The 25,932-nt window shown below is 47.7% G+C and overlaps 2 protein-coding genes across 4 annotated transcripts in view; both read right to left on the bottom strand.

Moving 5' to 3' along the window:
* Positions 1–25,932, bottom strand: part of LOC126541667 (uncharacterized) — a 55,707-nt gene that overhangs the window by 24,996 nt on the left and 4,779 nt on the right. For all 3 annotated transcript variants that reach the window (XR_008614797.1, XR_007601700.2, XM_050188529.2), the window contains exons 3-4: positions 16,399–16,808; positions 5,484–5,697 (exon numbers count right to left, since the gene is read on the bottom strand). Coding sequence is in view for 1 of the 3 variants with exons in the window: in XM_050188529.2 (XP_050044486.1) it covers positions 5,484–5,697; positions 16,399–16,808 (624 nt within the window). In the remaining 2 variants the exon portion in view is untranslated. The remainder of the gene's footprint in view (positions 1–5,483; positions 5,698–16,398; positions 16,809–25,932) is intronic.
* On the bottom strand, positions 19,382–21,726 carry LOC126541666 (uncharacterized). The gene has a single exon (XM_055076824.2). The coding sequence runs from the start codon at positions 21,650–21,652 to the stop codon at positions 20,003–20,005; it is 1,650 nt and encodes a 549-aa protein (XP_054932799.2). The 5' UTR covers positions 21,653–21,726; the 3' UTR covers positions 19,382–20,002.

Genomic DNA, 25,932 nt, shown 5'->3' with positions numbered 1-25,932 from the left:
TGAGGTTGTGGCGTCCTGAGCGTTTTGCAGTGTTGAGCAGCGTTTTTTGAAGTTTTCGATGAGTGTCCGTCCCACTTTTTGCGCACCAAACTTGTGCCGCGTTCGAAATTTGCGTTCCGTTTCAGATATCGCGTTGACACTGGGGCAAGATGGCGCATCTCAGTGCGCGGCTCCAAGCGCGGAGCAGACGATGGCCATGCAGTTCCGCCAATCGGGAGGCAAGCTCAAGTCACGTGCACCGAGTGACGAATAGGAGGGCGTTCTAGTACCTTTCTTTGCCGCGCATTTTATAAGTGGCCAATGGCTGAATGGGGCCCGTTCTGGCGGGAATTTGAAGGGAAAAGTCGGCTCTTTCAAATGAGACCAAGATGTCCGCGCTAGCACACGTGGAAGAGCAGGCGCGCGTTTCGGAAAATATGCCGTTTCAGCGCAAGTTCCGCCTGAAATTCAGCTAGTACATGTCGTATAAGGCGTCACTGCGGCTAAAATACTGATGTTATCGGTATGAAATTAACAATATAGATGCAATAATAGCTGTACATTCCAAAAATGCAAGAAAAAAAATAGAGTTTTTTTCGCGATTTTTGGTCGCCACAACCCGTGTCCCCCCTTAAGGGGGGACATGGGGATCAAAGCAAACTTTTTTATTTACCAGCCGATTTTGATGAAATTTTGCACAGGTGTTAATAATATCACATAAACAAAACTGTGAAAATATGGCTGCAATATCCGAAGTACTTTCTTGTTTACAAAGTTTTTCTGCTTTCATTTTTGCAATATGCCTGCACACCTGTATATTGATGGTAGGAGTTCAAGCAAACATTGATAGCACTCCTATATGTATCCTCCACACAGTGACATTCCTGTAATTTTTTTAGCCTACCAGATTTTTTTTTATATTTTCATTCTTAGTTAGCTACTTCAGTTGCATGAAAATCTCGACTGTGAAAACAAAAGATAACAAATTATTGAAGCAACTATTTTGAAAACAAAACATGTCACTGTGTGCAGTGGTGCACAATGAGTGTAACAAAACAAACGGTGTAAAAATATTCATAACAGTGGCTGAGATATTGGCTTTGCAAGTTGACCTTGGTGGCAGAAAAAAGTTTTGAGAAAAAGGTGTTCGAAGTTTTGAGCCATGTTTATTCGAGTAGAAACCACCGGCCTTGTAGGTGCAGGTGTCAGGTTGATCTCTTGGCTTCTTGGATCTTTTATGCTTGCTTTCATGTGCTTTTTGTGCCCTCTTATTGCTCAAGGCATCTTTCTCAGCCGCTCGACTCGCTTGAGTCCGTCACCACCGAGCATGCTCCTCCCGCCGTAAACCCTATCTTCCGTTCGGTTGCCGGCACAGAACCAAGTGACGCGCGGACAGTGGCGGCGGTCATATTCAACACCTCCGACAAGATGAATTGTGACTCAAGATGCGACTGTATGGTGCGACCGTTGCTGATGCACGGTTCGTTTTCACGGCCGGCAGACGCACGCGCTTGGACCGCACTTTCGTCGTTCATCTCGGTGACGGCGGTGGCACAATCGGGGTACGTCGCGGAGTATTTACGGGACGTCGCAGGCCCGGAAGCATCGGAAACGGCCGTTATTAGTTCGGTATCATCACCATTGGAGCTCAAGGCTGCAACAGCCTGCGAACTGCCTGGCAATGCGTCGACAGTCTCTCTTGCAAGCTAGCGCGCGGACACATCTCTGCTAGGACTACTTATCGTTCGGATGTTCGGCGGCTTGCGCTTGCGGCTGCCGAAGCGGTGCTTGGTCGCGTATTTCGTCGTCCACGTCCGCCCAGTCATGCTCGAAACCACAAAATGAAATAGAAAACTCAAATCGGAATAAAGCGATGAAGCGGCGGTGTACCTCGAATATCTAACACGTAAACAAAGGCGCAGCAGCCAACGCGCGAAGAAACGGGAGAAGCAGACGCCGCAGCAGCTCGCTTCCAGACCCGGCCAATGGGGGCGGCTCATAGAACGCACGTGACGGAGCAAACCAATCGGCGGCCGTAACAAGCAGCTCCGCGACCTTCAGACTTTTTATGTTTTTATGCTTGCTCTTCTCTCTATCAGGAAATGAAAGAGGGGCGTCAAAAGGCGAAGAGGCGCGCTTTTCAACGGTACCAGCATGGCCGCGCCGTGTACTGCCGTTCCGGAGCTAGGGGCGCTCGAAAACCGCGACTTTTCCGCCGATTTTCACGAAATTTTCGCTGTATTGCCTGGTGTATATATTTATTTATGGTACTTAGCAGTCGTCAAAGATTCGGAATCTGCAACTTTCTAAAAAGTGATTTTTGGGTCGTTTTTCCATAGTTGATCCCCGCGTCCCCCCTTAAGTCGTTCAAAGTCGGCTACAGGAGGCGACTCATTGATAGGCTTTTGGTGAACCTCCGCATGGGCACCGAGCTTAAGGTTGACCTGCTGGGGGCCATTCAAATGATGACGGGCGCCTGGAGAGACGTGAAGCAGGATACCGTGGCCAACTGCTTCCGGAAGGCAGGCCTCGTGACGGCCAAACTTCCCGAAACCTGCGAAGACGGCGACGGCGACAACAAGTGCATGGACGACGCGTTTAGCGAGTTGTCCTCCCTTTTCCCGGCTGCCGTTCCAGCCGAAGTGTCTGCTGACGATTTTGTGAACGTTGACAGCAATGTTCAGGCTGTTGCGAGCCTCGCCGACGAGGACATTGTAGCTGCAGCCGCAGGGACCCAGGCCGACAGCTCGAGTGGCGACGAAGATCGTCCGGACGAGGGGGCGGCTACACGCTCGTACTCCGCCGCTGGAGTGGCGGCCGCGTTCAGCTTGATTCGCCGTTGTTGCGGCGACATGGAAAGAACCGGGCTTTCGCACCTGAACAGCCTCGATAAGATCGAGGCTGGCGTCTTTAATTTCATTTGCAAGGCAAAGAAGCAGACCAACATAAGCGATTTTTTTTCACGCAAATAAAGCATTACGTTGCGTCGTGTGTGCGGAAATCGTTGTCATTCTTGAATGCGCCGATCGGTAGGTCATCGTCCGCCATAGGTAGTCTCTGGGCCTGTATTTTTTTTATATCGAATTTTTGATATATCGAATTAATTCGTGATCCCCTTCGAGTTCGATATATCCGTGTTCGACTGTATATCTCATCTAGAAATGAAGATATTGCAAAATAATTTATCCCACATAGGTCTTTTCTTACGGGCCATTATGATAATTTCTTAATTAAAAAAACTAGTTTTAAAGAATAGCTGTCATTTCCAAGGGCCGACTGCACATCCTAAAGCTAAAGAAATTTTCAAAATGTCATCATATAGGTCATGAATGAATAACAAAGTAGGAAGAAAAAAACAATGCGGAAGTAATTAGCTTACATCTTACTTAATTGCTAGTCTATTGGGTCTAATGAAAAATGGAAAGCTTTAGGATGTGGCTGAGGTTTTACTGAAAAAAAAAAAACGATACCTAATTCAATAAAATCAGTTGATGCAAACATTATGAAAAGTTCTGTAAGGCAAAGGCATTTGATCGAAAAAGCAAAGCTGAGAAAATTGCATTCAAAGTTTTGCTTACTCTACCACTTTTGTTTACCTATCACATGGAAAAATTTAATGCTTTAGCATGCAGCCCAGTCATTACTGAACACAATAACACCAAATTCACAGAAATCTGTTCATGTAAAGATTGTGAAAACCTTTGTATTGCATTGGCACTTGACAGAAAAAGAAAAAAAAAAAAAAGCTCAGAAAGTCACTTGTTATTTTCTGTGAATCTGCCACACATTCACAAAAGTCCTGGGCAGTAGTCCTGGGTTCTGTCAGGCTTGTGCTTCTTGGCCATCCTCTTCTTCACCTTTTCAGCATTGGTGTGACTTTTATCAGACCTGCACAGCCTCCGTTTATCTTTTTCAAGGCTCCTACGAATGAGGCAGCTCCCAGGACTGTAACCAAGCTGTGCTACAATACTCTGCTGGTTCTCGCACTGCTCTCTCTCACTGCACTTTGTGAGTTGGAGAGGCCATCCCACACTCGCTGCAGCTTGAGGACGCAAACAGCTTCTTTAGCACAGAGAGATCAACGATGATGTACTCTGTGCCGCGATCGTCGTCTTCACTTCCTGTGCCGACGTTCATTAGCTCAAACTTGTGGGAAGTCGCGGACTTCTTCGCCAATGAAGTTTTAATGTTGTATGCGTATTTTTCGCGCCCCGCGCACTCCGCCTCCGTGAAAAACACCGTGTCGAAGCGTTGAGCACGCGAGCTCGGTTCAGCCGCGTCCGTCGGCACCGAAGCGGCGTGCGGAAACGCCAAAGTCGACGTTAGGCTTCGGTCAGCCGGCTCTGCCGCTTCCGACGACACGGAAACCGAAGCGACTTACAGCGCCTCAAAAGTTGGCATTTTCGACGGGCTTAGTCCAGGCGCATCCACCGGCACTGCAGAGACTTGCGGTAACACCGAAGTTGACACCGATCGGCACTGTCCAGTCGCGTCCACCGGCGAAGCTAGAGTCGACGGGGTTTGTTCAGCCGCGTCCTCCGGCGAAGCTGTTGTTGGCGAACTCAGTCCAGCTGCATCCACCAAAGGCACAGCAGCTTGCGGCATCACCGAAGCTGTAGTTCTCGATGATGTAGCGCTCTTCTTGTTCCATGCGCGCCTCTTTTTGCTGACTGCTTTTCGCGTGCTTGCTTTCAAGCGCGCGTCTCGCGCCATCGTGACACGCAGAACAAAGACACCAGGCACGCAAAAGCAAGAAATTCGTGGTTAAAAGAAGCGACTCAATAGCCAAAATATCTACACGAACGATAAAGAAAAAGGCAGAACAAGAAATACTCGGAAACAAAGAGGAGCGCGAGAAATGACGCGCGCGCAGGCGAAAGCAGACGACGTGAAGGAGTCGAACAACGCGGCCGCGGCAGGCGAAGCACGCGTCACGGCCAATCACAGGGCTGCGCCTCGAGGAGGCGCCCGTTTCACCCAATCAGCGGCTGTCTCGCGACGATTTCCCGCTTGAGAACGGGTGCCGATCTCTCCGCTGCACGGGGTCTACAGCGTGCCGAGAGGCGCCAGAATGGAGAGCGGGAAACCAGCTTTCAAACGAGACCAAGATGGCGCCGATCGGTTCGCGTCGCGCGGAGCTACGGCAGCTTGAAAATGAGGCAAACCTTCGCGCTTGGCGTTCAATTTCGGCTCACCGACGTTTCTAAATTGCCGTTTTTTTTCATACTTCGAGTAGGAATTGAGCCATAATATTTTGCAGAGGCATAGTTGGGACATAAAAGACTTCAAAAACGCAATTTTTAAAAATTGCGATTTTTGACCATTTTTCGCGATTTCAAGACCCGCGTCCCCCCTTAAAAAATGGCAGTTACATCTGGGCTAATTTCATTGGGTAACACCTCCAATTTACAGTTACCCAAACCTCGTTCTAAATGACAGATGGTTGTTTGTGGAAGCATTAAGAGTGACTATGTTTTAAGACAGGTTACACCACTTTTCCACACCTTGCTCCGTTGTTGTAGTAGTTGTCCTGATAGGAAGCTCCCGTATTCGGGGGTCCCTCCCAGCGACCCCGCTTAGCAGGTGGTCCTCCAGCCCCCATGCCACCACGTGGTGGTAGCATGCCATGGCCAACTCCCGGTGGGGCATCTCCCCTTAAGGCAGGCCCTCCACGCATTGGTGGTCCACCAGCTACAGGTGGTCCTCCCACAAAGCCACCTGCACATTCAAGAGGGGATGCAAGCATTAGCAAAAAAGCATGAAAAGGATTATTCTTTAGACATGGTGCTTTTGGATTCTACAGATTACACTGCTTAAGTTCACCAAGTTTCAATGGCAATGTGCCAATGTCTCACTGCCTACTAGCATGAATGAAAATTAGGGGTGTGCAAACATGAAGATTTTCGAATAAAGTTCGAATATCAAATTATATGCATGAAACTTTCGGGTACGATCACACCACCGAACTATGAGGAACAGCAAAATTTCATGAAGATGTGTTTATTAGTTCCAGAGTTCTTTAGGTCTAACTAGGTGGTTCATGTGTATGCCTGAGGAAGAGCCTGGAGAAATGCCACGACATCGTAGGAAGCTGAAATTCACTGTGATGATACCTTGATAGATATCCCAGGGGGCTACAAAGCCCCTTTCTTTAATTTCCCCTCCAAAAAATTTTAACGTAACTTTAAATTTGATGTCGCCAGCAATGACCACATTCATCAAAAATGAATTGCTTAATATAAGTTAAGGGGGGACACTGCTATTCAAATAATGTTCATGATGTTTTCCATCAATATTCATGAAACTATCCATATTCTTGTTAAGACTATTGTGTTGATTTCAAATATGTAATTATTTTTCCAATAGGCCATTTAGTTCTGAAGACAAATGAAATTCATTGTTCATAATTTGCAGGAACAACAGGGGAAAAAAAATGCGCTACGAAATTCATATTGGCATATATGCCTGGGTACTAGAAAACATAAGGAACACAATGGTAGGAATACTATTTTGATAAACCAAATATTAGTAATTTTATAGCAATTCAATCTTTACTGTTTGAATTGTGACTACCCTACTGTCTGATCTAAAGCAGAATTGAAAATTTTTAAGGCACAAGTTCCAAAATCTGATCCTACCATTGTGTACTTTGCACACTCAGCTACAAGCCACAACAAAAATTATGGCTCTACCTGCTTTGAAGGCAGAGATATCGCCGCGGTAAGTCAGCTACAAGTCAAAAGTTGGTGTTTTGAGAAAACAAGAAAAAAGGAATACATTCACTTTTAATCAAGTACAGAAATAATTTTGCAATATTTTGCAGTGAAAGTGGCTAAAAGAAACCAGGAATGTAGTCGCTCTGACCACGGCCACCCAAATGCAGCAAAAACATCGTTTAGCGACTTTCACCGATTCCCGGTGACTTGCATCGCACGCGCGTCAAGGTTGTCGTTCACGCGGGTCGAGCTCCACGCCGCCGCAATATCGCCGCAACATGCGCACGTGATAACGATCTTTATGGCGAGGCCAGATTACCGTTCGCTTTTGCCTACTCGACGCTGCCACCGCACACCTTGTACTTGACAAACAACATCAGTGCGTTCATGGAGTCCTACTGAGGATAGCGAAGCCTGCCTTGGCGTCTACTGGCGCAGCTGCAACGCAGTCAGTGCGAGTGAGCAAATCCAACATCCGCTTTGTTGCTGGCGTTGACGCAAGAAGTTTCTTTGAGCATTCATCTCTCTCTCTGCAACAAATCCGCACGCTGCAACATTGCAGTGTCACGCCGAACGTGGCCGCTATCCGTAACGATTTCACTCATTTGTGAGCTGGCTAGGCCTACTTCGGCATCATTTGCGGTTGGCGGTGAGCTATTCTCGATACTTTCTGAAGGAATGGAGCACATTTGAATGTTATAAGCTGATCGCTTCTTTTTGCCGAACTTGTGCTTAGTGGCGAACTTCCCCGGTGAATCGGACATAGTTGGGCATGTGCCAACAAACCAACGAGATGCGCCGTCGCGTCGTCTGCGGAGTGGAGCAGACGATGGGAACCTCGCGCAGCCAACTACAGCACGCGTTTTTGGTCATGTGCGCTAGTCAACGAATCGGATCGCGCATTCGGGCTTTCTTTCTCCCAGGATTTCAACGTCACTGGCATACCGGCAGAGTCACTTTTGTCGGGAAATTAAAGAACGAAGGCTCCTCTTTCCAACGAGACCAAGATGGCTGCGATCGCAGGCATAGAAAAAGAGCTACGCGCCACGATAAAAAAGGGGCTGTCTTTGCACAGAATTCAGCTCACAGCGATGTTATGAATTGATATTGTGGACGAAATACTCTTGCGCGAGATTCGAAACTTGAATTCAAGGAATATTAGCTGTAGATATTGAAAAATTTCATTCTCAAGAAATCGATTTTTTTCACCGCAATGAGCCGTGTTCCTTCTTAACTGCACCAGCTTTCAAAAAAAGAAGCTTGTTACTCCCTGGCAAAGTCATTCAGGAACAGAATAAAAAACGGTACACAAATCTGAAGAGCGGTTCTTGAGATATCGCCTTCCCCAGCACCACTACTAGCAAAAAAAAAAAAAAACCATTCTGAGAAAATGGGCCTTAAAGTTGAGCACGTGCTTATTATAAGAAAGCTCGTGACGAGCATCTAATTAGCACTTGCGGCTCCAGGTACACTCAGTGTGTCGGATTTCCGACTGGCAACAGCCGACAGCACAGTTCCGCCATTGAAAGCGTCTATGCAGTCGGCACTCGCTGCGGAAGATCGAAGTTCGATGTTCGTACGAGTCGCATATCGCGCACCGAACATCTGCACTGTCTTGGGCTTTGTTGGCAGCATGGCGTGCAGCAAAGAACTAGCAACGAGAGAGAGAAAAAAAAACAGAAAAAAAGAAAATCTAAAAGATAGCGCAAGGCGATGAGCAGCTTGCAAGCAGGCTGTTGAGGTGGATGGAGCAAGGGGGCAACGACACGAGCGCGGCGGGCGCGGTATCGAAGGGAGCAGGTGCACAGCCAGTTTCTCATTTTGGTACCAGCAAATCTCCCGGGTCATCCACGCAGCATTCACAGCTACCACCATCAATCCTATTGTGATAAGCACCTTCACCTATCTGTTTTATGGCATGTGGCACGTAGTGTCATTGGCAGCGTACTGCATGTTTTAGCAGGCGATAATTCAAATGCGCTACAGTTCCCTGCAGCAGACGGTGCAATGTGGTCATCACATTTTGCTATGGCAGCATCCGACGTTGCCCACCAGCTTGATTTCGCTTCGGTTTCCCATAGTCCTCTTAAAACACCACGCAATAGGAAAACAACAATGCGCCTCGGACCACAACGATCCGTGCGACTTCTTGTATCACATAGGTGTCAACAATAGTAGAATCTGCAGATATTTTTAGTTACTTCGGATCGTGTTTTTCCAGGCAGTACGTTTTTCTCACATTTTTTTCCAAAAGGCATGAACAACGTCCTACTCTACATACTCCTGTTTCATGAGTGGTTCCTTTCGTTTCTTGGTACGCTTCACCGCACTGTATTGCATTTTCACTGCGCAACCTAACTGCATTGCAGCGAAGCTGAGCCATCCACAATCCTCGTGGATGGCTCCTGCCAAAGGTGAAGTCAGCGCCATTTCTGATGGCGGAAAATTGTTTCAATGAAAAACCTGGCACTTAACCGCAGGAAGCTTGGTAGTGAACGCTGAAGCAGTTAGGGTTAGAGTTGTAGGGGTGGCTATGGCTGCCAGCTGATTTGAGTGTGAGAGAGCTGGTTAGACGTTGTGAGATAATCAAAATAGCAATTGTGGTGACGTCTTTCGCCACATGCGACTGACCAGGGTCGATTTTTTTTATTGCAGATTTAAGGGGGGACGCGGGTCTTGAAATCGGGAAAAATGGTCAAAAATGGAAATTTTCAAAAATTGCGTTTTTGAAGTCTTTAATTATGGCTCAATTCCTACTCGAAGTATAAAAAAAAAAGGCAATTTAGAAACGTCGGTGAGCCGAAATTGAATGCCAAGCGCGAAGGTTGCCCTCATTTTCAAGCTGCCGTAGCTCCGCGCGACGCGAACCGATCGGCGCCATCTTGGTCTCGTTTGAAAGCTGGTTTCCTGCTCTAAAGTCCCTCTCCCGCTCTCCATTCTGGCGCCTCTCGGCACGCTGTAGACCCCGTGCAGCGGAGAGATCGGCACCCGTTCTCAAGCGGGAAATCGTCGCGAGACAGCCGCTGATTGGGTGAAACGGGCGCCTCCTCGAGGCGCAGCCCTCTGATTGGCCGTGACGCCTGCCGCGGCCCCGCGGCCACGTTGTTCGACTCCTTCACGTCGTCTGCTTTTGCCTGCACGCACGTCATTTTTCGCGCTCCTCTTTGTTTCCTAGTATTTTTCTTTCTGCCTTTTTCTTTATCGTTCTTGTAGATATTTTGGCTATTGAGTCGCTTCTTTTAACCACGAATTTCTTGCTTTTGCGTGCCTGGTGTCTTTGTTCCGCGTGTCACGATGGCGCGAGACGCGCGCTCGAAAGCAAGCACGCGAAAAGCAGTCAGCAAAAAGAAACGCGCGTAAAATAAGAAGAGCGCTACATCGTCGAGAACTACAGCTTCGGTGATGCCGCAAGATGCTGTGCCCTTGGTGGATGCGTCTGGACTGAGCTCGCCAACAACAGCTTCGCCGGAGGACGCGGCTGAACAAACCCCGTCGACGCTAGCTTCGCCGGTGGACGCGGCTGGACAGTGCCGATCGGTGTCAACTTCGGTGTTACCGCAAGTCTCTTCAGTGCCGGTGAATGCGCCTGGACTAAGCCCGTCGAAAATTCCAACTTTTGAGACGCTGCAAGTCGCTTCGGATTCCGTGTCGTCGGAAGCGGCCGAGCTGGCTGACCGAAGCCTAACGTCGCCTTCGGCGTTTCCGCACACCGCTTCGGTGCCGACGGACGCGGCTGAACCGAGCTCGCGTGCTCAACGCTTCGACACTGTTTTTCACGGAGGCGAAGTGCGCGGGGCGCGAAAAATACGCAGACAACATTAAGACTTCATTGGCGAAGAAGTCCGCGACTTCCCGCAAGTTCGAGCTAATGAACGTCGGCACAGGAAGTGAAGACGACGATCGCGGCACAGAGTACATCATCGTTGATCTCTCTGTGCTAAAGAAGCTGTTTGCGTCCTCAAGCTGCAGCAAGCGTGGTATGGCCACTCTCCAACTCGCAAAGTGCAGTGAGAGAACCAGCAGAGCTGTTGCAGCACAGCTTGGTTACAGTCCTGGGAGCTGCCTCATTCGTAGGAGCCTTGAAAGAGATAAACAGAGGCTGTGCAGGTCTGATAAAAGTCACACCAATGCTGAAAAGGTGAAGAACAGGATGGCCAAGAAGCACAAGCCTGACAGAACCCAGGACTACTGCCCAGGACTTTTGTGAATGTGTGGCAGATTCATAGAAAATAGCAAGTGACTTTCTGAGCTTTTTTTTTGTCAAGTGCCAATGCAATACAGAGGTTTTCACAATCTTTACATGAACAGATTTCTGTGAGTTTGGTGTTATTGTGTTCAGTAATGACTGGGCTGCATGCTAAAGCATTAAATTTTTCCATGTGACGGGTAAACAAAAGTGGCAGAGTAAGCAAAACTTTGAATGCAATTTTCTCAGCTTTGCTTTTTCGATCAAATGTCTTTGCCTTACAGAACTTTTCATAATGTTTGCATCAACTGATTTTATTGAATTAGGTATCGTTTTTTTTTTTCAGTAAAACCTCAGCCACATCCTAAAGCTTTCCATTTTTCATTAGACCCAATAGACTAGCAATTAAGTAAGATGTAAGCTAATTACTTCCGCATTGTTTTTTTCTTCCTACTTCGTTATTCATTCATGACCTATATGATGACTTTTTCAAAATTTCTTTAGCTTTAGGATGTGCAGTGGGCCCTTGCAAATGACAGCTGTTCTTTAAAAGTAGTTTTTTAATTAAGAAATTATCATAATGGCCCGTAAGAAAAGACCTATGTGGGATAAATTATTTTGCAATATCTTCATTTCTAGATGAGATATATAAAATCTGAATATATATTTGGGATCAGCATTCAAAGATATATCTGCATGCCAATTTTCAGAAAGATATGTTAAGAAATAAAAAAAATGTTTTCAAGACCCTCATCCCCCCTTAAGTTCAAAGGGACCTATTTCGAAAAAGATATTTTGCGTTGGAATATATGTACTGCTCATTCATGAACAACAACAATAAAAAGGAAATAAATTTATAAGAATAAAAAATTTGATGCATTGTTATACACATAGTTCAAGGCTTAGAAAATACGCACACGAGAATATTTTGCAAGTCTCAAATGTTCCTGCTCATACACCAATATTTACGTACATAGTGTAAGCGAACTGCATAGGTGACTGCACTCAAGAAGACTGCGTGGTTCTGTGCCCGTCAAAAAAACTGAACGTCTGACAAACTTCCGCTAATCTTCATCTTATCGCCAACTAGAACTAGTTTTCGCAAGTCAAAAATAATAATAATAATAATAATAATAATCAATAAAAAAAAATTTGCATGCATGGCGGCATATTTTACGCATGCGCACCCCGTGAGCAATAAACGAGCGAGTAACAGGCGGTCGCCCTTTGAGCGATTAGTATCGAGATAGCCACCAAGAAGCCGAAACCACCTGCGGAACAAAAACTGACGCCCGCTCGCGCGGTAGTATATAGACGCGCTGGAGCTCTAAAACAAACCATGCAACGAAAACAGAGAGAGGGAGGAGCGAGAAAAAAATTCCCTGTATTCCCACAGAAGACGACGATCCCACCGCAGCTAGAGGCTGCAACAATGAGCTATGATCAAGAGACAACTCAAGGCCGCCCAGCAGGTCTCGGCAGCTCTAGAGAGGCAGCGACCGCGCTAAACCGAGGAGAAGGGGGGCAGCACCCCCAGGAAGGGGGCGGTGGCCCTCTTGGACCCTCAGAAGTGGTGAGGGACCAAGACCTCGAGGAGCACAACGCATGAGACTGACGTAGTGGCAGCGTCGCGTTAAAAGCTTGTCCTCCCTGCGTGGAGGGAGCCTAACCGATTCTGCAGGCATTTTCAATGAAGTTGTTCTCTTTCTCTGTACTCCGAAAGTGGCAGCATATGCCAGGAAAGAAAAAGTTAGGAAATTGGCATGCTTTTTAAACGCACAGATGGCGCCATAAATATACGGCATTGACCCTGAAAGGGTTAAAGCTGTTTTGAAGCTGCACCCACTAGAAGTGTCTCGAAAATTGGACGGCAAAGGGTTTCAGCCGTCCGTATACATTGGCTCTATGGGGTTTGTGGAGGTGCGGTGAAAGCATACAAATTATCGGGCATGCCCGAAGAATTGGTTGACTGTACAGCCTAAATTGCCAGTGTTGTGCAGTCGAAGTTGCACACAAGACCAACAAATTTGATCTTTTGAAGTAAAATGAGCACAAACATATATACAGTCGAACCTCGATATATCGAACAGCGCGGTGATCGCAAAATAGTTCGATATAGCCAGAATTCGATATATAAAATCACGTAGAAAACGCGTCAAAAACTAGCGCAAATCAATCAATGAACCAATCGTGGTGCAATAAATACTCACATGAAGCTTCAAACAAAGTATTTATTTAGTTCGCTGAAAGTACTGAAGCAGCGTAGCCTGCTTCATATTGGCAACCGCGTGCTTGACCACGGCGTCCTCAACATAGTCCAAACGGTCCACAAGAGACAGTCCAGTGCCTTCTATTGCGCCGCAGTAGCGGCGTACAACGGCCAAAGCAGCTACAGCCTCAGTTGCAGTCGGGAGCGGGGCAACATCAGCGCTTGCTGGATCAGCCTCGGCAGCATCTTCGTTTGGCCGCTCAGCAGTCACTTCTGCCGCGATCTCCACGTCTGTTAACTCCGCCACTGTTTCGGTGCTGTCGTCACCGCCAACGAAGTCCGCAATGCACATGATGCGTGGCTCAGCACCGACAAAGCGCTCCAACTGGCTCCACGGCCGCCTCGATCACGCGCGCACGGCGGGGGCAAGCCTCGCCGTGCGCGCGTGATTGAGGCTATGTCGAGGCGGCCGTGCTGGCTCCAAGCCGCCGCGTGTGTACGCCGCTACGTTCAAATGGCGCCCTCGGCGCAACCGATGTGGGCAGCTGTCGTACGCAGCAGTCTGGAACGCCGATCGCGCCGCCGCTATCTTCGAGAGTGTTGCGGGGAAGCTCGCCTCCCGTCAACAGAGCGCACTTGGTCTGGGGCGGCGGAGTTCGATATACCCATTTTACATCCGGCCCCGTTCGAAATAAAGAATTAAAAATGCATGCGATTTTCCATGTGATATAGAAATTGTTCGATATACGCAATAATTCGATATATCTGTGTTCGATATATCGAGGTTTGACTGTATACACATACATACATATACAGTAGACTCGCGATAATTCAAACTGATAATTTGTACTTTGGGTTAATTCAAACAAAAATCAAATTTTTGGTTGGTTCGCCATGTTTTCAATGTATTTTAAGGCAGCTTAATTCAAACACTGCAATTCGGTTAATTCGTACTTTTTGCTTGTCCATACCGGAAAATTATCTGCTATCGTTGCCACCACTGGTGAAAAATCTGACTTCTTATATCACCACAACAGCGGAAAACGTTAAAATAAGTGCACTATGGCCTAAAAAAATAAAAGAAAGCGAACACGATCCTAACAAACAAACGTTCGAAACAAAAGCCTCCCGAAGGGCACATTGTTGCTCAACTTTCCGTGGCTTGCTAGCATGCTTGCTAGCCAGTTCAAAGCAGGAAGTTCGAAATTAAAACACATAACCCTCAAAACTTGTGGAAATGACGACTGTCCACCTGCGTTTGTCAAAACGCTCAAAACTGACGTAGAACCTGACGTAAAAACAAAGAGCACGAGAAAAGGAAAAAAAAAAAGGTGCGAAAGTGACGCGAGTAGCATCGGCCGATTCCGAATCACGTGACCGCTCGCGCTTTTCTTTCCCTGGTCGGTCGCCCGCGTTGGTAGCATCATGTCTCCGCGGGGGAAGTACCGAACCCTTTCTGTGAAAGAAAAATTGGCAGCCATAGAAGTTGAGGCTGGAGCGAAGAAGACTTCTGTGGCATTGAAGTATGGAATCACAAAAAGTACGCTGACAACGATAGTGAAAGCGAAAGACAAGCTGCATAACAACGCAGGCCATTTCGCTCCCGACAGAAAAAGGCTTAGCGAGGCGGCACATCCGGAGCTTGAGAAGGCAGTTTTTCTTTGGCTGAAGCGCGCTCGGAGCTGCAGTCTACCAGTAAGTGGACCAATCCTGCGAGAGAAGGCCGAACAACTGTCTTTGCGCTTTGGAATTGAAGACTTCAAGTGTAGTGATGGATGGGTGTTGCGATTCAAGGAGCGCCATGGCCTCACTTTCAAAACAGTAAGTGGAGAAGCGGCAGCGGTCGATGAGGCGGTTACTACCGACTGGCAGCAGACGCGTCTTCAGAGCCTACTGCTTGAATACTCCCCGGCTGACATTTATAATGCTGACGAAATGGGACTGTTCTTCAAGTGCCTTCCTCAGCAAACATTGTGTCGTAAGGGGGAACGTTGCACCGGCGGAAAGCTGAGCAAAGAGCGGCTCACAGTCATGGTTTGTGCCAATATGGATGGTAGTCACAAGCCCAAACTTTTCATTGTTGGCAAATCGAAGCGTCCGAGATGCTTTAAAGGCGTCCGAACTCTTCCCGTTTCTTATGCAGCAAATACACGTGCATGGATGACGCAATCTTTGTTTGAGGATTGGCTGCGGAAACTTGACGTGCGGTTTAAGCGCGATAAAAGAAAAGTGCTGATGATAGTGGATAATTGTCCCGCTCACGGTGACGTGGAGGGGCTGGAGGCAATTAGTCTTGAATTCCTCCCTCCAAACAACAACTGTCCTCCAGCCTCTGGATCAGGGGGTAATCAAATGTCTGAAGATTAGTTTACTACAGAAAGCTACTCCTTAAGAGGATGCTAATATGCATGGATAATTCCATGTCGTACAGCGTAACACTGCTGTCGTCTGTGGGAATGCTAGCTGACGCATGGAGTGCAGTAACATCGGCAACGATACGGAACTGCTTCCAGCATGCCTTCCGCATCCCAGGCCACACCAGTGATACCTTGCCTGACTGCGCTCGAAATGAAGGTGAAGACTGCCTCCAAATGGAGAGCGATGAAGCAAGGCTAGTGCTTTCTGCACTCCAAGCACACAACATAGCTGCTGACCTCAGTGAATTTGCGGCTGCCGATGATAACCTCTGCGTGTGCAGGGAAGACACCCTGGACGACTTGGTGGCTGAGGTGCTGCCAGCACAGTACAGCAGCGAAAGTGAAGAGGAATCAGAAGAGCAATCCTCTGTGACAGCAGCACAGGCTTTTCCACTACCTTGCCGAGGTCCGCAAATTTTTGACTGTAGAAGAAAATTCTCAAGAACAACTGGCTGCTCTTAATGGAATAGAGAACTTTGTTCTTAATGCACATGTAAAGAAAAAACAATCAACAATTTAGGATTTCTTCACATAGATTTCCATTAAACTTGTTCTGGATCCTTCACCTCTGCTCTGTTTTTACTGTGTAATTAAAGAGTGAAATGTTTAAAATATGATTTAAGTGGATAATTAATTGTAATGTGCGCTGTAATCTTGCTCAGAGTCATATATGCGAGAACTTCCGATAATTCAAACTTCCTGATAATTCAAACAAAATCCTGGGGTCCCTTCGAGTTTGAATTAACGAGAGTCTACTGTATATATATATCTGAACACACTTGGCACTTACTCACAGAAACAGCAACTTCGGCTTGTTGGTGATCCATTACAAGCACTAGATGTAGCCAGAAACAACTGACAGATCAGGCTCCACAGCTTGCGTGCACTCACCTCCCCTCGCAGTGTTGAAGTCACCCCTTCCACGGGGTGCAAAATCTCCACGGCCCCTTGGTGCGAAGTCTCCGCGGCCCCGTGGTGCGAAGTCACCGCGGCCCCTTGGTGTGAAGTCTCCACGGCCCCTTGGTGCGAAGTCCCCGCGGCCCCTTGGTGCGAAGTCCCCACGACCTCTTGGTGCAAAGTCTCCACGGCCCCTTGGTGTGAAGTCACCACGTGTGGGAGGCCCCCCACGTCCACGCGGCGTAAAGCCCCGACCTCGGGGGACAAACTCTCCAGTGCCTCGCGAAGAGAAGTCACCAGCACCACCCCGACCTCGTGAGAAATCTCCGCGACCTCGTGGTGTGAAGTCACCCCGCCCATGCCCTTGGAATTCCCCGCCTCCTCGTGGCGCACCTCGGAAAGCACTGCAATGAACAAATGCCAACATAGTAACATTGCTGACATAAAAGACGCAAGCATGCATAACAAAGTGGCTGACAGAACACCGTCTAGTTTTGACAGCAGTGAGCAAGCTGGTTACCAGCATTATTAGTGTCGACACCCCGTACACAAAAACCAGGACAAACAAAAGTGCTTATTACCAGCGGTACAAGCCTCCTCCACCGCTAGTGACAGAACAACGTGGCCAGAGCCTACTGCCATGCAAACTCATCAAAAACTGCAAACATTCTCTCGATGGAACTAAAACCTGCATGAAATGCTTTGTTAATACATGATGGACCATTATTCTAACCACCCAGGACACCTGAGCCCTGAACAAGCAGCATGAGCACTCTTTTTTGCCCCTCCCCCCGCCCCCAAATATGTTTTTCACCTGGACCGAAGAAGATAGAGAGGAAAGAGAAAAAAAATTGTTTGCAAGCCACAGCTTGGCCATGGTCACTAAGACGTCCAAAATATGTTTCTTTCTTCTGCAAGTCTCACATCAGCACAATGCCAAGCATTTTTTCATCCCAAGAAAATACTGACTTAGAAATTTGCAACAGCAACTAATCCAACCCAATATTTTTTCAACGATACTAAAATTTGGGCAATCCGGAGAAACAAAATTTAAGAGAATGCCCATTAACGTGCAAGCCACTGCTACACATAACATGCAAATACATTTTTTTGTTTAAATGGTGGTCAAGAACAGAATTGTTATTGAGCACGAAAGCTGGTTTGGGGGTGCTGCAATGAGCTTGCTGCACAATGAGCCGCTGGCCACTGCTGCAAAACGCAGTGGCCAGCGGCCAAAACATAGCTGTTTGCCACCGATCAAGCCGAGCATAATATTGTCACTCGCAGCCCGCCGACCGCCTAAAACTGCGAACGCAGGCAGGCAGCGTAGACCAATCAGGGCTCGACTGCATCCAACTCCCACTTGAAATCGCGGTGCCAGCTGCCGCCTGTTTTTAGTTGCATGTGTGTGCAGCACGACGAAGGCATGCTATCGTATTGCCATGCCAGCACTCACCGCTGAAATTCCAGTCAGGACAGTTTGCTCCATGTAAGTCGACCTTTAGGCAGCGCACTTAATCATTCTTCTCGACAGTTCTATAATCTTTCAAGGTTCTTTCTGACATTTCCCAGTTACTAGACACCCGACAGTGACTAGCTAGCACTGCACGACTCGAACAGTGCAATGTAAAACAATGTATATTGTGATTGTATTAAAATCACCTTTGGCAGCCTGTGTGTCCCACTATTTGTTTGCATGTCATTATTTCAAAGAGCATCAGCAATTACCCGACAGAAAAAGCCACCGCACAAGTGCTTGCTGGCTGGTTCTACAGCAAATGTTCAACGGCCATTTGACCTGGTTTGTGCGATGGCAGGTGTCAATTTCTGATGCCAGGAGTCTAGCATTTACAACAGATCAGAAACACTGGCTCAAAGATCATTTGGTTGCTGACCCTATTCTTTCCACCTAACAAAGGCTTTACCGATAAGCTATTTCTAATCAATGCCCTTGTATTACCATAGTGTCTCACTGACGCTTCCAATTATGAATATTACCAGGCATCTTGCATATACCAGACTTCATGCTGACAATTACATCCCATCAATAAGTAAATACCATTTCCAAGCTCAACTTGGAAAAAAGAAAAAAAAAAAAAGAGAGAGAGAGACCATTCAAATGTACATAAACCTGTTAAACAGGTTTTGAAGGGACCCTGAAACTATTTTGATGATTTTGCACATTTAAGGAGTCGTTCGGGTAAGTCCTGATGACCAAGTGACACATTAAAGTGCTCCACGTAAAGCATAATTTATTATAAGGTTTTAAAAATGCACGTTGCTATTGATCACAGCAGTGCCACTCCCCTGTGTTTTCAGCTGCCCTATCCCAATTGATGTGTTTGGACCAACTGGCATCAGTTGGGCAAGCTTATACGATTGGCTACCCAGGTCCTATCGTCCGATAATTTATCCAATGTTGTGGTGAAAAAAATTTTCATAAAAGTTGAAATGTTGGCCAATTTGTTCCTGTAAAAAGAAGTAACAGAAGGAGAATACACAGTCAATTTATCACTACACTCAAGCACTTCCAGCACACAACAAGTGGGTGCTTGTGTTTCGTGCTCAGTGTTGACAAGCTACGCGGTTCATTGTTCGTCTCAAGCTCCCTTTCCACGATCCCCGTGGTTTGCCCTTGTTTTGTGGGCTGCAACGTAGTGATTGACGATATGACAAGCTGCAAAATAGCAGCACCAGGATCTAAGCCCTTGCAGCTGTCACTTCACGCCGGAGGATTACTAGTACAATAGAGGGTTTTAGCTTGTCTGGTATTTTGGTAAATGCTAGTGCAAGTGGACTGGCCATTTTGCCGGATGAGCGGAGGCACAAACATGAATGGCCTGCTTGGTGCAGCCACCTGGTGGCACAGAGCTCAACCAGACACACACAGAGCTAATATAGCAGTAACCAAGTGTATTCTACTATGCTGCTGGTGTAAATTTTCGGAGGAACATAATAGTGAATATGTCCTTTTAAGGGGAGAGGCTCCTCGAAACAACTTTTTTTTTATTATTTGTACCAGAGACTTCAAAATTCAACCAACTGGAGAGTTTTTTATGCAGATTTCAAATATGCAATTAGTTTTTGTGTAGCTGCTATAGTTCTCGAGTTATATTATACTGAATGACAAATTATAGCGATCTTTACGGGCACTTTTTTATGAACTAAACTTTCACAAAAGGTATTCTGCTATAGCTTATTTAGTTCTTCGTAGATCACAGAGTGCCGATATCTAGTCAAAAAATGTGTTCAGTTATAGGAAGTGGGACAAAAAAATTTTGATACTTCAGCCATTGTTTCTTTCAGTTCCCTGAGACATAACTTCGTACTGTTGTAATTACTGACGACTGATATTGAAATTTCAAGTAGATATCAGCATTCTACATACCTTCAAGAGTATGTGTGCCAAATTTCGTTAGTATACACCAATTCTAAGTGTACAAAAGGCTTCCCGGAAGACACGAAAATATCAAAAAATTTGAAAATGAGAAAAACAGGTTTGAAAGTTTCAAAACCTTCTATTCTTCAAAATCCAATTGTTTTTGCATGAATCTTTGTCACACTCAAGAGCAGCTTCACAGAAAGCACACAAAAGTTTCTAGAATGCTCCTGCACTGTAGCTTGGCCCTTCCCGGCTCCTACGGTTGGTCTCCTCGGTGCGAGCCCTTTTCACTGCGTTACGACGGTGCGCCCTTGCTTCTGCGGTTCGCTTCAAGTTCATTTTCTTTATGCGAATGTCATCAGAATGGTCGCTATGTGTAACCAACTCTCCTGGGGGAAGTACTCCAATCTCTTGTAGCACTTCTTCAAAGCCCGCATGGCCTTTATTGTACCACAGCACGGCAATAGCCGTGGCTGTCTCCACAGATGTCCGGGAAGCAAATTTCGTTTTTGGACACAGCAGCCATATCTTACTGTTGAGAGACTCTGCTGCGTTTTGCGTCTTGCCATGAAGGCACCGAGCCAGGAGCTTCTCATCAGTAAGGCGCTTATATATAGGCATAATTGCCAAGCCCTGAGCTTTTGTCAACAAGGGGGTGTGGCGTGGTGTAGGCTCCCCCAGTGCTTCAGCACGCCTATGTTTGCACCAGGAATCTGGTTCAGCAGGGCAAAATTTGTGGCTGCTGGCCCCATCACTGGAGCAACAATGAAAATAGGAGGCCCATATAGCAGTGTACATGCTGCGCACACTGCCCTTGTTATTTGTTATGGCTATATGGTAGTATGTCTGCAGTTTCTGGATGGCTGCGACTGTTAGCTTTTCACCTCTTGGCAGTGGCGTTGTCATTTTTCGCAGAGCAGTGCCTAGGCGTTTTGCGACGTGGTTGGTGCACTCTTCTTTTTCGATGACAGTGTCACCGTACACCTCAGCCCCACAGACGGCAGTAAAGGCTTTGCTGTCCCCATCACTCAAGAAACTTGTGAAGCGCAGTGGGGTCTCGTATGACGAAGTCCTCTGCCATATGCGCACTGCTGCTTCAGGTTCCATTGCATGGGATGAACATTCAGTGTTTTTTTCACATACAGGACGATGAAAGGCTTGCCATACCTCATCATCACCACCCATGTCCTTGTGGATACTGCAAGCAAGACAGTAATTTGAAAGGACTTCAAAGTCCAAGCAAAGACCTGTGTCCAGGGACACAGCTGTGCCCACTCCGTTGTGGCTTTTATGGCCCCTTTTTTGCCAAGTGCCGTCAAACATGACCGGCACATCGCCGCCGCCAACGGCGTCCTTCGTGACTTTTCGTGCCAGTTCCAAGTTTTGGCTAACAGCTTCCATTGCAGCACCATGGAGCTTCTTAGAGATAGCATGGAATGTCTTGTGATGCAGCGGTTTTGGAAGGCCGATGATCGCACAAAATCGCGAAAGCTGGTCATATCCAACTCCTATAGCACGCGCTGCCAAAACAGCCTTCACGTTTACGGCAAAGCCGTCGCGCGAGCTCCCGCTGTCGTAGCGAGTGTTCGCCCCGGAGTCACCGCACGCACCGGCCGAGACGATCCGCTTCGACGTGTGCGTGAATGAAAGCACAGATTCAGGGCAGTCGGTATTTTCGCAGCGTAGCTCTAGGTGCGACGAAAGTCCTTTGCGCTTCTCAGCTGCTTCTCGGACGGCGAGTTTCCGTTCACAGCAAGTGGGGCATGCCGAACCTGTCACCAGTGCCGTCAATGCGCCGATCTCGCACAACACCGTGCTAGCAGCAGGGGCACCGACCGACCTTGATTCGCTTTTGAAGAATTCCATCTTTTTCTGCGATGCACTGACGAAATCCACAGCAGCGTCGATTTCACCACTGTCGCGGTGACCGGTGTCGGCGGTAGGCCTAACCGACGTCGGAGCGTCGCGGGCGTCGTTCCCGGCTGTCGTTTTTTTAACAGTCTTACGCCGTTTCCCTCTGTACTTGTGCCGAGTTCGATACTTCCGGGCGTCGGAACTGCACTTTTTCGGGCTTGTCATCTCAAGAAAACTCGGAGAAAACACGGGAAACTGTGCGGCTAGCGAGAACGCGCTGTGGCGGTGGTTCGGCTTTGCTGCACAAAAGGAGCACCGCCGTCCAATGGCAGGGCCGCGCTGCATGGCGCGCAATTCAAAACGCGCGACAGTCTCGTCTTCTTTCTCGTTTTTCTTTTATTCTCCGCGAACATACGAGACTGACAGCCATTGAACTTTGGAGGAAAGGGCTGACGCTGCACGCCCCAATGATTGCAAATGGCGGCCGGTGAGGCTCGACTGCGTGAGAACGATGCAAACGGCGCGGATTTTCTAAACTTTCGGTGGACTATAGAGTCACCGCCGCTCACTTAGGCGCATTTTTTGGTGACTTCTCGTCCGAATTTCGGCTTGATATTTACAGAAATAAAAGTTTATACACCAAAGATGACAATGCAGCTTAAAACAAAAAAGTGATTTTTTTTTAGAAAACCGTGATTTTTCGACCCGCGTCTCCCCTTAAATGTTTAAAACATTTTACACTTGGTTACAGAAATAGCTTCGTATTTAACTGGTCAAGTTCTGCTCCACCAGGTGGCTGCACCATAGAGGCCGCTCACGTCTACAGTATAGCTCCTTTACCACAGCTGTAATAGTATGGAGGGGCTCTAGTCTGCCTCTCCCCATCCGTCAGAATGCCCAGCTTGCCTACGTGTACCGGAATACAGTAATACCTCGTTAACCCTTTCGCTGTCACGGACGTACCGGTACATTCTCTATCGTGTGTTCAACATTTCGCGCCTGAGCGCAAAGCTGGCGCTCCTGGACTGGCCATGCCATCTGTTGACTCTTCCTACAAGTTCGTATTTTCGCCCCGACCTGTGTTAGTCCATGTATTGAAGAGTACGGTGCGACTGCCACTCCCCACTTTCTCTTTTCTGAGTGGCGCGGTGGCTCCGCATTAGCTGGATCATGCGTCGCGCGCGCGTGGTTATGGGTTCAAGGGTTGTTCTGCCATCTCCGCTGGTTTGAAGGTTTTTATTTTTCTTCTGTTGGTGTGTCTGCTATGGCGTGGCAAGTTCAGGTGCACGTGCCGTTGCCTCTCCGAAAAGAGTGACTCAATTGCTGCTTTCGCTCTCTCACCGCACCCTCACTTCCGACTTGCAGCAGTAAACGTAAAGCCCTTCGAACTTTGTTTTAGCCTTTTTGATCTCCCTCTGTCTTCTTGATCACACAACATCCCATTTCTCTCCGTTCTGCGGGCGCCTGAAAGTGCATCCTCCTTGCACACGGTTACTTTCGGATGGCTGAGCGCGTGGGACCTTCCTCTGCTCTTTGGAGCGGTGGTTCTTACGATTCAGAATATGAGGCGAGCTCGGGTTTGGACTCGGACAGCGTCTCATGCGAGGAAGAGATGAGTTCCGCATCGTCAGATTCGGATGTTGAACGGATGTTATAGTCAGGCTGACAATGATGTTTTTTAACAACAGCTGCAGAACACTGAAATGTGCATATTGCATTAACTATGTTATTTGTATACCAATCATAATAAAAAATAAATTGCTATGTTCTTTCCCTGTTATGCTCGTTCCCTGAAACCAAGCCGACACTGGGGGTGCATCACGGCCAGAAATGTCCGACAGCTAAAGGGTTAAACCGTACCTGTTTAAACAGTAGTTTCGTTTTAAAAGTAGTAAAGTCAAACCCCCATTCAGCGGCCATTGAACATAATGTGTTTTGTATCCGCCTAAACCGTACCACCTTATTGCGTATGGATCCGTTAAAACATAGCGTTTCAACTTTTCGTCGCAAACACGGCGGTGTGCCGTCTCCATCGGGCAGCCCGGCAGAACAACAAGCCTCAGAGATCGGAACAGCGGCCTCCAAGCGCCCTGTGCGTTTGCGCGTGAAGCCGCATCAACATCAACATTTCGACGCCGTGCCAGAGAGCGTTATGGCGTCGTGCAAGCGAGGACTCTCGTCTTTCCGAAGCTCGGATAAAAAAGATGCCGGGTGCTCAGCATAGAAGAAAAATTAGACATCGTCTATGCTATCGAACGTGACACGGAGTCGGCGCCGGCATGCAACAGCGATCTGCTGTTGACTACAGTATGTGGCATTCGGAATGCGACGAAGTTGCCTGGCAGCGCTGCTGTGACCACGAAGACATGTCGGCTACGAGGTTCGCCATCGTTGCCTGTGTTGTTGCCCAAGTGTCGACTAGCGACAGTGATGAGGACATGGAAAGCGACAGCATGGGCGATTCAGGCCCGACAGTGGCATAAGCTACGCATAACGTCAGCCTCATGAATGCAATCGTTGCGACGAGAACAGGGGCGCGATAACGTAACTCTATTCCAAATGAAAAGTATTCCAAACTCCGGCACCCGGCAATGAAAAAGGCGCCCCCGAGACTTCTGCAGCACTACTACGCACGTGCACGGAGAATACGTAACGCCAACGAGGGATCTGCCATGCGAGTGTTTGCGGAGAGGAGGGGGCTGGCTGAAAAGCTGGCACGCAGCTTCAGTAAGTTTGAGGCCGCTGTCGTCGTGCTAGGCCGCCGCGGCATCAAACGAAAACAACACTTGTCGCGCGAAGTGAATAAATACTGCATGTTTTTTTCCCTTTCATGTTCCATTTTCGACAGGTAAGTGGGCGATCTCATGCTATTCGGTTGAACAGTACTACCGTTTAGTACATACTTTTTCAGAGCTCCGGCCAACTACGGTTTAACGAGGTTTCACTGTACTGCACACACTCGGTGCTGTGACGGAAAGTAGCAACACAATGCTTGGATGGCTCTTGCAGGGGATCAATGGCCAGGAGGCTAGCGGAGAGGTTGGAGAAGCTGTACGCTGGCTCCAAGACAACCGGAAATAGACAAAGTTATGCGACGTGACGCAGAGCCAGTGAAGACTGAGCTTAGCCCTATCACTTGGCGAACGAGTTGAGCAGAAAAAGCATGGCTAGGAAGGAGGGTAACTTGTAATCGTACGAAGCTCTCTTAATACAAGAGGCTTCACTTAAATTGTGGCACTAATGTTTTACTGTAAATGTACACAAGGAGTCTACAAAATTTGTCCAGAACAACAGATTCAGGGACCTTTTAAGTTTGATATGTGGTACCTGCTAGCACAACCACGAAACTGAAACTTCGCAATAGAGATTTCGCAAAAGCTGCCCAAATCGTTCGAAGAGTTGCTTGTGGATTTCCAGTGCCACATTATTTTGTTGCGCAAGCCTAAGAACTTCCAGCTAGGGCAAATCTGCAATGCTGACCAAACACCGGTTTATCTGGACATGCCATTGCAACTTGCTGTGCACAAAAAGGGTTCTAAATAAGTTGAAGTCTGGTCCACTGGCAACAAGAAAACGCGAGTTACCGTCAAGTTGTCATGCACAGCATACAGACGCAAGCTCCCGCCGCCCTATGTCGTCTTCAAGCGCAAGACAGTGGCTAAAGGTGAGGAGCTGCCAAAAAAATGTGGTCGTGAGATGCCACGAGAAAGGCTGGATGAAAGAGAATATTGTGCTGGACTGGACAAAGTCCGTCTGGTGTAGGCGACCTGGCGCACTGTTGTCGTTCCCGTCCATCCTCGTGCTGGACGCATTTCGTTGCCATTCGGCAGACTCAGTGAACCTACTGCGCGAATCCGGCACTGAACTCGTTATTCCGGGTGAGATGAAGTCTCAGCTGCAGCCTTTAGATGTTTGCATGAACAAGCCATTCAAAGACGTGGTCAAGTGGTGTTACGCAGACTGGATGCGCTTAGGTAGGCCTGCAGTGACGCCGACCAGACAGCTGAAGTGGGCTTCACCAGCCACGCTATGGAAGTGGATTGTGGACGCATGGGCCAGCATACCAGAGGACCTTGTGCGTTGCGCATTCAAGTGCGGCATCTCAATCGCGCTCAATGGCACAGAGGATTAGTACCTCTGGGAAGATATGTCTGACAAGGAACCATGCGAAGAGAGCACAGCTGAGGAACACAGCGACTGAAATGCAGAGTGCAATTTAAATACCGTATTTAATCGCATAATAATCACACTATTTTGTCAAACGAATTGATGCAAAGTCGGGGTGCGATCAT

Source organism: Dermacentor andersoni, chromosome 2, assembly GCF_023375885.2.
Source record: "Dermacentor andersoni chromosome 2, qqDerAnde1_hic_scaffold, whole genome shotgun sequence".
Lineage (NCBI taxonomy): Eukaryota > Metazoa > Arthropoda > Arachnida > Ixodida > Ixodidae > Dermacentor > Dermacentor andersoni.
This window is presented reverse-complemented; position numbering and strand designations above follow the sequence as displayed.